The sequence below is a fragment of the Neovison vison genome, chromosome 7 (assembly GCF_020171115.1).
Source record: "Neovison vison isolate M4711 chromosome 7, ASM_NN_V1, whole genome shotgun sequence".
Taxonomy (NCBI): Eukaryota; Metazoa; Chordata; class Mammalia; order Carnivora; family Mustelidae; genus Neogale; species Neogale vison.
The window spans coordinates 147,581,742-147,596,037 of NC_058097.1; the positions used below are offsets into that span (position 1 = coordinate 147,581,742).

Consider the following 14,296-nt stretch of genomic DNA (forward strand, 5'->3'; position numbering starts at 1 on the left):
CATCCAGACAGTGAGTGGGATGTCATCCAGACATCCAGGTCTGTGGAACCCTAACCCACCACAGGGTTCTACCTACCAGGAGCCAGATCTGTACCTTGGACGGAACCTTTCCTTTGATACTGATCATTGTAGGTCTTGTACTGCCCTGGGAAAAAGCTTGTGTTCAAAAAAGCAGAAAGATATAAAGCTATATCTAAGCTATATATAAAGCAGAAAGATATAATGTTACCTCAACCATGTAAGAAAAAGAAAAAGGGCTCCTGGGTAGCTCAGTTCGTTAAGCGCCTGACTCATGACTTTGGCTCAGGTCATGATCTCATGGGTTGTAAGATCGAGCCCTGTGCTGGCCTCCATGCTCACTGAGGAGTCTGCTTGGAAGTTTCTATTTTCTTCTCCATCTGCCTGTCCCCCACACCATGAGTGCTCTCCCTCCTCTTTCTGTCAACTAAATAATAAATCTTTAAAAAAAACAAAAAGTTTTGAAGATTTGGAAGGCACATATGAATGATGAGATTATAGACTCTAAAAAATTCCATTCTTCTATCTTCTTCTGTACTCTAAAAAAGCTTCTATGGGGCGCCTGGGTAGCTCAGTGGGTTCAGTGGCTGACTCTGGATTTTGCCTCAGGTCATGATCCCAGGATCCTGGGTTGAAGCCCACTTTGGGCTCCATGCTCAGTGGGGACTCTGCTTGAGATTCTTCCTCTCCCTCTCTCTCTGTACCTCCTCCCACTCACATGCACTCTCTCTCTCTCTAAAATAATTAAGTCTTTTAAAAATTTTCTAAAATTGGCATATATTATTATTGAATTTAGAAAATATTTTTTAGAAAACACTCCGGAAAAAATTTTTTAAAAGATACAGAGTATACTAACATAAGGACAGACATCTAGATTAATGGAATAGAATTTAGAGTTCAGAAATAAATCCTCACATTTATAGTTAATTAATTTCCAACAAGAAGGCCAAGACAACTCAATGGGTAGAGAGTAGTCTTTTCAACAAATTTTTCTGAGATAATCAGATATTCACATGCAAAAGAATGAAATTGGATCTCTTAAATTCTACAAAAAATTAATTCAGAATGGATCACAGACCTAAACGTATGAGCTGAAACTACACAGAAGCAAACCTGTGCTAAACTTTTTTAGATTTTTTTTTTTATGACACCAAAAGCACAAGCAAGAAAAGGAAAAATAAATTTAAAAATCGGACTTTATTGTGGTGCCTGAGTGGCTCTGTCAGTTAAGCATTCGACTCTTGGTTTTGGCTCAGGTCATGATCTCAGGGTCATGAGATCGAGCCCTACGGTGGGCTCCATGCTCAGTGAGGAGTCTGCTGAAGGAATGTTTCTCCCTCTGCCTCTCTCTGCTCTCATTCTCTCTAAAATAAATAATACTTTTTTTTTTAAATTAGACTTTATCAAAACTAGCATAATTCTCTCTAGCTCCAACCATGTCATGGAGAATGGGAAGATTTCATTCCTTTTTATGGCTGGGTAATATTCCACTGTATATATACACACCACCTCTTCTTTATCATTTATCAGTTGACAGACATTTGGGCTGTTTCCATATTTGGCTATTGTAGATAATGCTGCTATAAACACAGGCGTGCAAGTATCCTTTTGAATTAGTGTTTTTGTATTCTTCAGCTAATATGTTGTAGGGCAATGGCTGGATTGTAGGGTAGTTCTATTTTTAAGTTTTTGAGGAAATTCCATATTGTTTTCAGAGTGGCTAGACTAGTTTCCGTCAACAATAGTGCAAGAGGGTGCTCCTTTCTTCACATCCTTGCCAACACCAGTTGTTTCTTGTGTTTTTGATTGTAGCCATTCTGTCCAGGGGACAGTTTAAATGGGTGATGGGAACTAAGGAGTGCACTGATTATAATGAGCATGATGTATGGAAGTACTGAACCATGATATTATTATATACTTGAAACTAATATTATACTGCATGTTAAATAACTGGAATTTAAATAAAATCTTAAAACCTAAAAACCTCTGTGCTTCAATGGACAATATCAATAAAGTGAACAAGACAGTCTATGGAAGGGGAAAAAATGTTTACACATCATACATATGAGAAGTGACTTGTGTCTAGGTTATATAAAGTACCCTTACAACTCAAAAACAAGGACAAATAATCCAACTTAAAAATGGGCAAGGGGCCTGAGTATTTCTCCAAAGAACATATTACAAATGTCCAATAAACATGTGAAAAGATGCACAACATCATTAGCAAATAGGAAAGTTCAACTCAAGACCACAATGAGATACCATGTTGCATCCAGCAAGATGGCTATAATGGAAAATATAGAAAAAACAAGTACTGCTGGGGATGGGTAAGGAACTGAAACTCTTATACACTGTTGCTGGGAAGGTCAAATGGCAATTCTCAAAATGTTAAACAGTTACCATGTGGTGCAGCAATTCCACTCCCAGGTAAATACCCAAGAGTAATGAGAACATATGTCCTCACAAAAACCTGTACATGAATATTCCTAGCAGTATTATACATTCTATCCAGAAAGTGTAAATAACCCAAATGTCCACCAACTGATGAACTGATCAATAAAATGTGGTATATATCCATATACATCTTCAAATAGCCAAAATGATTTGGCCAAAAAAAAAAAAATAAAAAGGAATGAATGATACATGCTATCATGGATAGCATGGATGAACCTTGAATATATAAAAGTGTAAGAAGCCAATCACAAAGATCACATACTTAGGAGTCTATTTATAGGAAATGTTGGAATCGGTAAATCTGTAGAAACACAAAGTAGAATGTTAGCTGCCTAGGGAAGGGGGTCTTGGGGAATGGGGAGTTAAGTAATGGGTACAGGGTTTCTTTGGGGGCAGTAAAAACATTTAAAGTTGACTGTGGTGATAGTTGTACAACTCAGTGGATATACTAAAAACCATGGAACTGTACATTTATTTAAATAGATGAATTATATGATATGTGAATTATATCACAGTAAAGTTTTCTTTAAAGATATAGGTATGGGACTTAAAAAAAACATTTCTACTACTCACTAGCAAATTTCGTAGGCAGCAGTGGGAGAAAACGGCAGTCTATTAAAACATCCTTGGAATTTGTATTCTCAATTTCAAGAATTAAGAAAATAAGAACGTGTTTTCTTCCCATGTGTCACATAGATTGGACTGTATGTTGAAGAAATAGACAAGAATTTAAGCTGCTGGGTGTATGCTGGCATTCATCCCTTCTAAATAGCTAGCACAGTAGGCCCCAAGAGTAGTCAGGTTGTAGAGAAAGACCATGTCCTTGGCAGAACAGAGGTTTCCAACTGTTTTTGGAAGGAGAATCTACTTTTACTTTCTATGAAGTCTTAAAATAACCTGAGGGGGAAGAGAGGTAATAGAGTGAAAGGAAGAGCGGTCATGAAGTCCCTGCATTCTAGTCCTGGTTCTTCTGTTGAGCTCTTGCTCTCAGGCTTCCCATCCGCAAAAGGCAGATCACGGTCTGTGACCTATTTACCTCATAGGATTGTAAGAAGACCCACATTTAAAAAAAATTTTAAAAAGAAATAAAGAGATAAACGTCAGTGGGATATAGCCAGATTGACATCCAGAGATTTGGTCTTGATTTGTTTGCCATTTAATAGTTTTGTCGTCCTCCGAAAGTTAGTGTAGCAGCAGCTCAATTTCTTATCTCTAAAGACAGACCCGGTCAACTGCTTCAATGAGCATGAAATGTGATAAAGAAGTAAAAGTATAATAAAAAGCCACATTACATTCAGAACAAATGTAAATCATCATTAATATTTGTAAACTAGATCCTCAAAAAGTATTACTGTTAAGTCCCTGAGCTTTCTAGAAAGGAGTGAAAAGGCCTGGCTTAAGAAATGTCAAAGGCAATCAGGAAAGAGCCCACTGATAGTTCCTGGCCATGAACTGAACATACTGATGGACTTGTACTGAACATATTACCAGAATTTAGCTGTTAAGTCTCTTATATCATGTTCTAAATTTAGGAAACCAATAAGGGTGTCTTATCAGACTATGAGCAATTCAATTGTTTTGTAGGAAATCTGGATGGCCTCCTTCTCTACGACAGCAGTTCTTAAACCTTTTGGTCTCAAGATCTCTACATTTTTTCAAATTACTGAGGACGTTAAAGAATTTGTTTTTATATGGGTCCTTTATACTAATGTTTACCATATTAGAAGTTACTTTTAAATATTTAATTCATTTAAAAATAACAACAGATGGGCACCAGGGTGGCTCAGCCGGCTAAGAGTCTGCCTTTGGCTCAGGTAATGATCCCAGGGTCCTGGGATTGAGCCCTGCGTCAGGCTCCCTGCTAAGTGAGAAGCCTGCTTTTCCCTCTCCCTCTGCCTGCCCGCTCTGCCTGCTTGTGCTCTCTATCGCTCTGTTAAATAAATAAATAAAATATTTAAATACATATTTAATTAATATGAAACATTGTTTTAGTTTCAGGTGTACAACACAATGACTGGATAAGTATATAATTTGCAAAATGATCATCACAATTAGTCTAGACATTCATCACCTTACAGGTACTAATTTTTTTCTCAAGGTGAGAATTTTCTTAGGGTGAGAATTTTAAGATATATGAACGGTCTCTGACTAACAATGATTTATTTGACTAATGATTTTTTGATGGTGTGGGTTATAGATGGACTGAAAGTGATACACATTCACTAGGCCGGTGACAGGTGGTACAATCCTCTCTCACGATGCTGGGCAGCAGTGGAGAGCTACAACTCTGTCAGCCATGTGACCACAACGGTAAGCAACTGATGCCTTTACAACCATTTGTCCCCATAAAACCATTCTGTCACTTTCAGTAGAGTATTCAATAAATTACATGAGATATTCAATACTTTATTACAAAATGGGCTTTGTGTTAGATGATTTTGCCCAACTATAGGCTAACGGAAGTGTTCTGAGTATGTTTAACATAGGCCAGGCTAAGCTATGACATTCAGTAAGTTAGTTGTATTAAATACCTTTTTGACATGGTATTTTTAACTTACAAAGGATAATGGTAATCAGAATATAAGCCCATCACAAGTCAAAGATCTGTACTTTCTTAGCAACTTTTTTAAAAAAAGATTTTATTTATTTATTTGAGAGATAACAACAGAGATAGTGAGAGAGTGCATGAGGTGAGGAGGAGAAGCAGGCTCCCCGCTGAGCAGGGAGCTCTACAGACTTCCAGCTCCAACCCAGGATGCTGGGACCATGACCTGAGCTGAAGGCAGACATTTAGCTGACTGAGCTACCCAGGCACCCCTCTTGGCAACTTAAAATATACAACACAGTATTATTAACTGTAGTTACCATGCTATACATTATATCTCTAGGACTTATTTGCTTTATAACTGGAAGTTGGGCTTTTTGACCATTTTCAGACATTTTATTCACTCCTTAATGCCCCCAGCTCTGGCAACCCCTGAACAGTCTCCGTACCTGAGTTCGATTTTTGTTTTAAGATTCCACATATAAATGAGATCATTTGGCATTTGTCTTTCTCTACCTGACTTGTTTCACTTAGCACAATGCCCTCAAGATCCATCCATTTGTTGCAAATGGCAGGATTTACTTCTTCTATTATGGCTAAATAATTTTCCAGGGAATGTGTGTGTGTGTGTGTATACATACCACACTTTCTTTATCCCTCCATCCACTGATGGACATTTAAACTGTTTACATATCTGAGCTACTGCAGATAGTGCAACAGTGAATATGTGGGTGAAGACATCTTTTAGACTTAGTGTTTTCATTTCCTTCGGTTAAATACCCAAAAGTGGAATTGCTACACCATATGATAGCTCTATTTTGAATTTCTTGAGGAACTTCCACATTGTTTTCCATTTTGTCTGCACCACTTTATATTCCAGCCAACAATACACAAATGTTTCCTTTTCTCCGTATCCTTGCCAACGCTGGCTAATTCTTGTCTTTTGGATAATAGTGAGGTGATATCTCATCGTGGTATTGATTTGCATTTCCCTGAGGATCAGGGATGTTTAGCACCATCCATCATACATTTTAAATCTGTTCAGTTCTCTCCATCTCTATCCCTATTATCCTAGTCCGAGCTACCAACAACCCTCATTAGGTCTTTTGAGACAGCCATCTCAGTGGTATCTTAGTTCTATTCTAGTTCTTTATAATTCATGAGAGAAGGAAGAACAATCTTTGAAAAAATAAATCAAGCCACTATCCTGCTTTAATTATTCATTGGCTTCCCTTTGTATTTAGAATTAAATTCAAACTCTTTATAATCTTTCAGGCCTTATAGGATATGCTCCCTGACTACCTCTCTCCTTACTTACTATACTCCTATCACATTAGCCATCTACACAAGCTCTTTCCTACATCAGGGATTGGGCACTCACTGCTCCCATGACCTTAATTTATTATTTCCTAGCTCTTTGCATGGCTGGTTCCTTGTCATCTCCATGTTTTAACTCAATATTGCTTCCTCAATAAGGCTTATTTGACAATGTTATCTGCAGGTCCCTCTCTCCAGTTATGTGCCATTATATCACCTAGCTGATTTCTATTATAGCACTTAACACAATCTAAGAATATTTTGTTTACTGTCTTTTCATTAGCTTATAAGTTTAATGAGTTTCTTTAAAAAAAAAAAAGCTTTATTCTGATATAGCTCACCTACCATAAAATTCACCATTGTGAAGTGTATAATCCAATGGTATTTAATATATTATTATTATTTTTAATTATGGTAAAATATATTACATAAAATGTGTCATTTGGGCCATTTAAAAACCATTTTTAAATGTATAATTCAGTGGCATTATCATTATATTCACAATGTTATGGAACTATCAACACTATCTTCTTCTAAAATTTTTTCATCACCCCAGACAGAAACTGTAACAGAGGTAAGTAATAACTCTCCCATTTCCCCCTTTCCCAGCTGCTAGTAACCTCCAACTTCTATGTATTTGCCTAGTTCTTATAACTCATATAAGTGGAGCCATACAGTATCTGTGTTTTTGTACCTGGCTTATTTAGGAGACAGAGATCTTACGTGTCTTACTCACTGTTCTTTTTTTTTTTTTTTTAAGATTTTATTTATTTATTTGAGAGAGAGAGAATGAGAAAGAGAGGGAGAGAGCATGAGAAGGGGTGGATCAGAGCGAGAAGCAGACTCCATGCCGAGCAGGGAGCCTCATGTGGGACCCGATCCCAGGACTCCATAATCATGACCTGAGCTGAAGGCAAGTGCTTAACCAACTGAGCCACCAGGCGTCCCCTTATTCACTGTTCTCACTCAGAATATACAGCACATGGTAGATGCACAAAAATACTTGTTGACTCAATTCGTAATTTGAAGCAAGTCACAATTCTTTGGGATCTGTTTCTTTACTGTGTATAACCATTCATTTATTCATTTAACATTCTTTTGAGAGTTTACAGTTTTAAGCATCGTGCTTACTCACTGAAATATCATAACGTGTAAAATAGCTGTCTCTGCTCAATGAACATTCAGTTTCTTTCCTATATGGGAATGTCATCTTCTTTGACTCTGTGTACTTTTAGGATGGAAATACAATGGACCGTTGACCAATGCAAGGGTTAGGGATGCTGACTGCCCACTCAGATGAAAACTGTCTCTAACTTTTGACTCCCCAAAACCTAACTACTAATTGCCTCCTGCTGACTGGAAAGCTTACCAATAATACAACCAGTTGATTAATACATATTCTGTATATGTATTACATACTGTGTGCTTGCTCTTATGATATGCTAGAGAAAATGTTAAGTCACAAGAAAGAGAAAAATATATTTATAGTACCGTTCTTAACAAAACAAAAACAAAAACAAAAACAAAAAAATAAAAACAACAACAACAAAAAAACCCATATATATAAGTGGACCTTCATGGTTCAAATTCATGTTGTTTTAAGGGTCAATTGTATACAGAACAATGAAGCATACGGAAACAAGGGAATCTCTGCCCCACCTGTCAGAATAAGTGATCCTAACTGGGGCAACAGATGTCCAAAGCCATACTGTCTTCAAATCCATTTAATATTAGCTGCGTCTTTCATTTCATAGGGTGATAATGAGGGTCACGTGGATACATATATATGTTTCAAACAATAGAACTCTCCATAAATGTAAGGCAAAAGTATTGTATTTTTTGATTTATTACTTTTTATGCTCTGAGAACTAAAAGCAAACTACTGTGTTATATGCAAATTCTAATGTAATGTGCTTATAAAGTTACTGACAATTGTGGCAGAACCTGGTTATTTATTTATTTATTTTACAGAGAGAGAGACAGACAGACAGAAAGACAGCAAGAGAGGGAACACAAACAGGGGGAGTGAAAGAGGGAGAAGCAGGCCCCCGTGGGGCAGGGAGCCCAATGTGGGGCTTGATCCCAGGACCCTGGGATCATGACCCGAGCTGAAGGCAGAGGCTTAATGACTGAGCCACCCAAGTGCCCCAGAACCTCGTTTTTAAATCAATGTTAATTACACTATGCCTGAATTTTGCCAGGCCTGTTTCTATAGTGTTACATGTTGACCAACAAAGAAAGTTATTTCCAGACAAAAGGGCTGACAAGTGAAAAATATTACCAAATGGTACTAAAAACAAGGCACTTTGCTTTATTCACTTTCAATACCCAGTAGAGCACACAGACACATACCTTTAGACCGCAACGACAGGAAGAGGGAAGGAGGCCTTACCACCCCTCTCAGCTCTTCAAACAACACTTGAGGATTTCTACTTGAAGGCCTGTCTTTCTAGGCTTATGCTTTCAAAACGGGCTGGACTGGTCCCAAATACTGAAGTAACAAATATTACTAAATTCTGTCATTTCCTCTACCAAAAAAGTGATTTTACTACTACTTCTGGTTGTGATGAAAGGTCCTATTGACTATTCAAATCCTCAACCAAGTTATAGATGCAGTATTAAATGACTTCACTCCTTTTTCTCTGGCACTTTAACACATGCCAATGCTTTCATCCACCTCCACTAACCTGGCCTATAAATTGCTGAGGTGGGGCCATTTTAATAGTACGATTTGTTCACATCTCTAGAGGTGGGGTATAAATGAGACTGGCTGAGAAGAAAAAGCTCTCCTTTGACAACATGTATTAATATGTAAGGTACAGAAATATATGTAAGGTATAGAAAACTAAATCTTCAAAAAGTTGGAAATTTTTTCCTGATACAATGTATGATTAGGGCTCATGCTGATTAAAGCTTTTTTGATTTGTTATAAATTGAAATGTAACAAAGTGATGGTATCAAGGCCAAAGACAAAATGAAATATTTTGCAAGAAATATTAGAAGATGGACCATATACAGTTGAAGCAAAAAAAGGCTTAAGGTCACAAATTCGATAATAGTTTCTTTCTAAATTGTCAGAAGGGGCCTCCTGATTGCACTCTGAAACCCAAGACAATTTGTTTATAAAAAGCTGATTGTCCTCTCCTTTTAAAACTGCCACACAGTGATGAAAAATACAGAGGGCAAGATACTTGCACTCTCTGGATTTAAAGGAGTTAACTTATCAATCTTTAACCCACACACAAGTGACAAGCATAGTCTCTCAAATCTTCCAAAAAAATTATTAAGTTGCAGATTCAAAAAAACTAGAAACCATCTATAGTTTAAACAGATGAATAAAACTAGTTCAGCATGCTTGTGACCTTGGTTCAGTTAAGAATAGTCAAAGGCTTCTTGGGAAGTGCTCCAGAGTGAGGACCAAACAGGTACCCAAGCTGAGTCTGAGGTGCAGGGTGAACTTGCCCATATTTTCCACTGCACACAGCCTCCATCTTTGTCTTGTTTTTTGTTTTCAAAGCATGCTGGACTATTCATAGCGCCTGTTTCAGCATCCTCTGGCATTCCTATGTGATGTGTGTGAGCTCTGTGTGTGTGTGTGTGTCCACACGCACATGTGCGCGCAGCTGAAATTTACCAGGAAATCCAGACATTCAGCTCTAGCCTTTATCAGGAGTAGGTTTCAGAATCTTCCAACAGACTTTGGACCTCACCCTAAGTATGTAGGGCAAGAAACAGAAAATAGGGCAAGGAGAGACAAACCTCTGCATTCAGATCAGAAATTAGTTCCACCAACTTTCCTGACATCCTGCCCCCCAGACTCTGGACTCATGTGCCCTTTTCCAAATTGGCTGACCTCACCTGGAGGTACTCTCTAATTTACATAGCCCTCTTCTCCCTTCATGCACTTTTAGGCCACTTCTGCCTTTTCCATAGTATAAAAACTATAATCAGAAAAAAACAAAACAAAACAAAACTATAATCAGTAGCATAAGACAGCCTTGAAATACAAGTCCTACTTCTTTCCTTCCTTCCCCCAACCCAAACAGGCTCTATGCCCTACATGTGGCTTGAACTCATGACCCCAGGATCAAGGGTAGCATGCTCCACCAAACAAGTGAGCCAGGTGCCCCTAAAGTCCTATTTCTTAGACTAAGGTGATTCTCTGCCAAAAGTGGAGAGAGGGAAAGCATCAGGTGTGGGAAGAATGGCACAAGAATGGAAAGATGAGTCACAGGTCTGAGCCTGTGGGCTCGGTAGACTACCTGAAGTAAAGAACACAGGCTGGAATGGCAGTAATAAGCAAGCAGTATGACTGCGAGGGCGATGGTATGCACTTACAGAGGAAATGATTAACTGAAAACTGCAGACTAGAAATTTGATCCAATATTGGAAAAGATAAGAATATAAATAAAATCAAATTAAACATTAAACTGATATTTGATGAGGGATAGCCAGGCAAAGATGGTACCATATGGAGGAATAATTTTAGATCCATCAGGAAAGAATAAGGGAAATTTTCAGTGAGTCTTTATATGCATACAGATAAAAGGCAGTCTTTTAAAAACAAAAAAACCATAAACCTTCTTGCTTCTACTAAAAGAGAAGGTCTGAATATACAGCTGATAATGTCTTTAAATAACAGTCAAATCCTGGATGCTTATCCATGTGCTATTCCAACTGAGTATGTCCAAATAAAAACAATGCAGTGAAGCTGATCTTCCTTTACAACTAGAAAATATATGAAACGTCTACCTCTGGAAACATAGTCAAGTATGCTACAGAAATTCTGCATGGCTCTTTTTGGAAAATGAAAACCCGAGCACCTGTTAGTCTTTCTACCGCAAATGGGAAGACTTTATTTAAATGAGATACTAACTGGCTTAATGTCGAGAGAGCCGCAGAAACCCCAGATGGGTTGGAAGGACCACGTGGTTGGTCTTTTCTTTTTGGTTCTTGCAAAGTATAGATTCTTAGCCTCTTTGGTTAGGTTTATTCCTAGGTATCTTATGGTTTGGGGTGCAATTGTAAATGGGATTGACTCCTTAATTTCTCCTTCTTCTGTCTTGTTGTTGGTGTAGAGAAATGCAACTGATTTCTGTGCATTGATCTTATATCCTGACACTTTACTGAATTCCTGTACAAGTTCTAGCAGTTTTGGAGTGGAGTCTTTTGGGTTTTCCACATAGAGTATCATATCATCTGCGAAGAGTGACAAGGTGAGGAGACCATTAAGGACTTGCCAGAGGCACTAAACTTTTACTCCATAAACAACTCCCAATGCAAAATGAGTCCCTAAAAGTGGTTTAAGAGAACAAAGTGATCTAAGAGAAGAAAGCTGTGTGAGAAGCTACAGAGGAAAAAAGTTATAAACGGACATATTCAAGTACAGTCTACTAGCAAGTAACAACTTAGTAAAGGGCTTCTGAGTTTAGAAGGATTTCAATGTGCACCCACTGCTTCTCAGGAGTACTTATAATGGCGTAAAATTAGGCTGTGGCCAAAAAAGAACTTCACATTATCACCCTAACTGGTTAAATAAAACAGTCAACTGTAGTAGTACTTATTTATAAAGAAAGATGGTCAGCAATCCAAGAAGTAGGCTGTATGTGCGAAGTAGAAAAGGAGTAAAGAGAGGTTACTTACCTGTGCTATATTTTTGTTCAGAAGATAGACACCATAATCAAATTGTAACTTCTCCCCTCCTTTTGGATATAATGGAAACCTTTAAAAGAAAAAAAAAATCCAGTAGGATCAGAAGTTTTCCAAAGCTTGAATAAAATAACCTCCAAGTTGTTGACAAAGATAGAAGTTCCCTGAACACAGCATAAATATGTAAAAACTTGGACTACCAGCTGGTTATAGTCCCTGCAACCCATTAGCTTAATATCTTCATAATTAGTCCAATCAGATCAATGGTTCCTTTGTTTAAAAAAAAACTGAGGGATGCCTGGTTGGTTCAGTTGGTTGAACGTGCGACTCTCGATTTTGGCTCAGGTCATAATCTCAGGGTCATGAGACTGAGCCCTGCAATGGGCTCCAAGCTTAGCGTGGAATCTGCTGGGGTCTTTCTCTCCCTTTCCCTCTGCCCCACCCCTCCCACACATGTGCTCTCTTTCTCTCTCAAATAAATAACTTTCCAAAAAATTGAGTAGGTCATGCCACAATGGACTAATACATAAAACAATGACCTAACTAACCCCAAGAAGTTGAGACCACTATGCTTCATATTTATGTATCATAAACTTGCCACTCTAAACTTAAGATCCTAAAAGCTTTTCCTCTAATAATTTGGGCCTGACAGCTCAAGTTCTAATAAATAGAAAAGAAGATTAAGGGGGAAAAAATCAGGCTTGAAAGCAACATATAAGATTTCTGTTTCTTTCAAGGTGGCCAGTCAAATCAACAGTACTAATATGAGTGAAAATTCATCCAAAATTCACTCACACCCACAGGCGTGCTATTTGGATGTTATTTCTCCAAATCAATGTCATGCCACAGAGCTCTAATCAGACTTTCCATTTTAGCCTGACTCACTGAATTAACAAAGGCATGAGATTTGTGGATCCTTATCAACATGATGAGTTATTTCAGAAAATAAGTTTTTCTCACTATTACCTTTTCCTTATCCCTGCAAATGAAGAAAATGTTATATTCTACTCATATCTTCCCAATTCTCAAGACCAAGCATACATTTCTATCCTCTGAAATAAACACACAAACACAGATCAATCACAATTTAGATAGGACCAAGAAGAAAACTTCACCTTCTTTAGTTCTGCAATATATGATTATTCTCAAAAATAAAATAATCCTATTGAAATGAATGGAAGGTGACAATTAGTGGACATTCTTAATTTCAACTGCCCGAGGAAAAGATACATTCCATAAAGTCTGATGGATATTGTCTTCTAGGAAAAATAAAGGAAATAATTGAAAACCTTTATATTGGGGCACCTGGGTAGCTCAGTGGGTTAGAGCCTCTGCCTTCATCTTACTCAGGATCCCAGGGTGCTGGGATCAAGCTCCTCATTGGGTTCTCTGCTCAGCAGGGACACGGTTTCCTCCCCTCTCTCTGCCTACTTGTGATCTCTGTCTGTCAAATAAATAAATAAAATCTTTTTAAAAAACCCTTTATATTAACTTCTTTTTTTAAAAAAGATTTATTTATTTATTTGCCAGAGAGAGAGAGAGAGAGAATGAGATCACAGGTAGGCAGGCAGAGAGGGGGAAACAGGCTTCTGGCTGAGCAGGGAGCCTGACGTGGGGCTCGATCCCACAACCCTGAGATCATGACCCGAGCCAAAGGCAGAGGCTTAACCCACTGAGCCAACCAGGGGCCCCATATTAAATTCTTGAAAGCTGTTGATTACATATGGTTTCCGAAAGGTAAATTCATTGTGCTATAAAATTACAGGCACTGCGGAATGAGTAAGTTCAAGAACTTCTTTATTCTCTACTAAGGGAACACCAAATGTTTCATACATCCATCAAGAAGATACACTTTGTATTTAATTGAAACAGCAAAAAAATAAAGCAGGCCATGTGGTATGGCCCTAAATTGAGATACATAAAAATAACAGCAAACTTAGGATAAGCAAAGTAAAGTGCAGCACTAGGCTTCCCCAGGGTGTTTGGGAATCATCCAAATTTGTATGAGGTAGCTTGCAAAGAAACTACCTAATTGCAAAGACGTAATAACACAGGGGCCCTCTGGAAGGAAACTAGTAGCGTCCCAAAGCTCTATATTACGTAGTATTCTATAAACATCACATGTAGACTATCTGCACAGCTTTCCAATCCCACATATATCTACACCTTCAAGTTACCAATACAGAAACAGCTTCAAATGTTAGAAGAGTACATTGAAATAAGTACATGCTAATAAGCCAAGTCTCTACATTCCTGAAAAATGGATCTCACAACATGGGACTTTATTACTTCATCAGGACTTCTTTATAGAAA

At 37.9% G+C, this 14,296-nt stretch overlaps 1 protein-coding gene across 1 annotated transcript in view; it reads right to left on the bottom strand.

Annotated features, from left to right (window-relative positions):
- Positions 1–14,296, bottom strand: part of UVRAG (UV radiation resistance associated) — a 305,816-nt gene that overhangs the window by 62,078 nt on the left and 229,442 nt on the right. Inside the window, exon 13 of the mRNA XM_044258508.1 lies at positions 11,978–12,056. Within this exon, the coding sequence (XP_044114443.1) occupies positions 11,978–12,056 (79 nt within the window). The remainder of the gene's footprint in view (positions 1–11,977; positions 12,057–14,296) is intronic.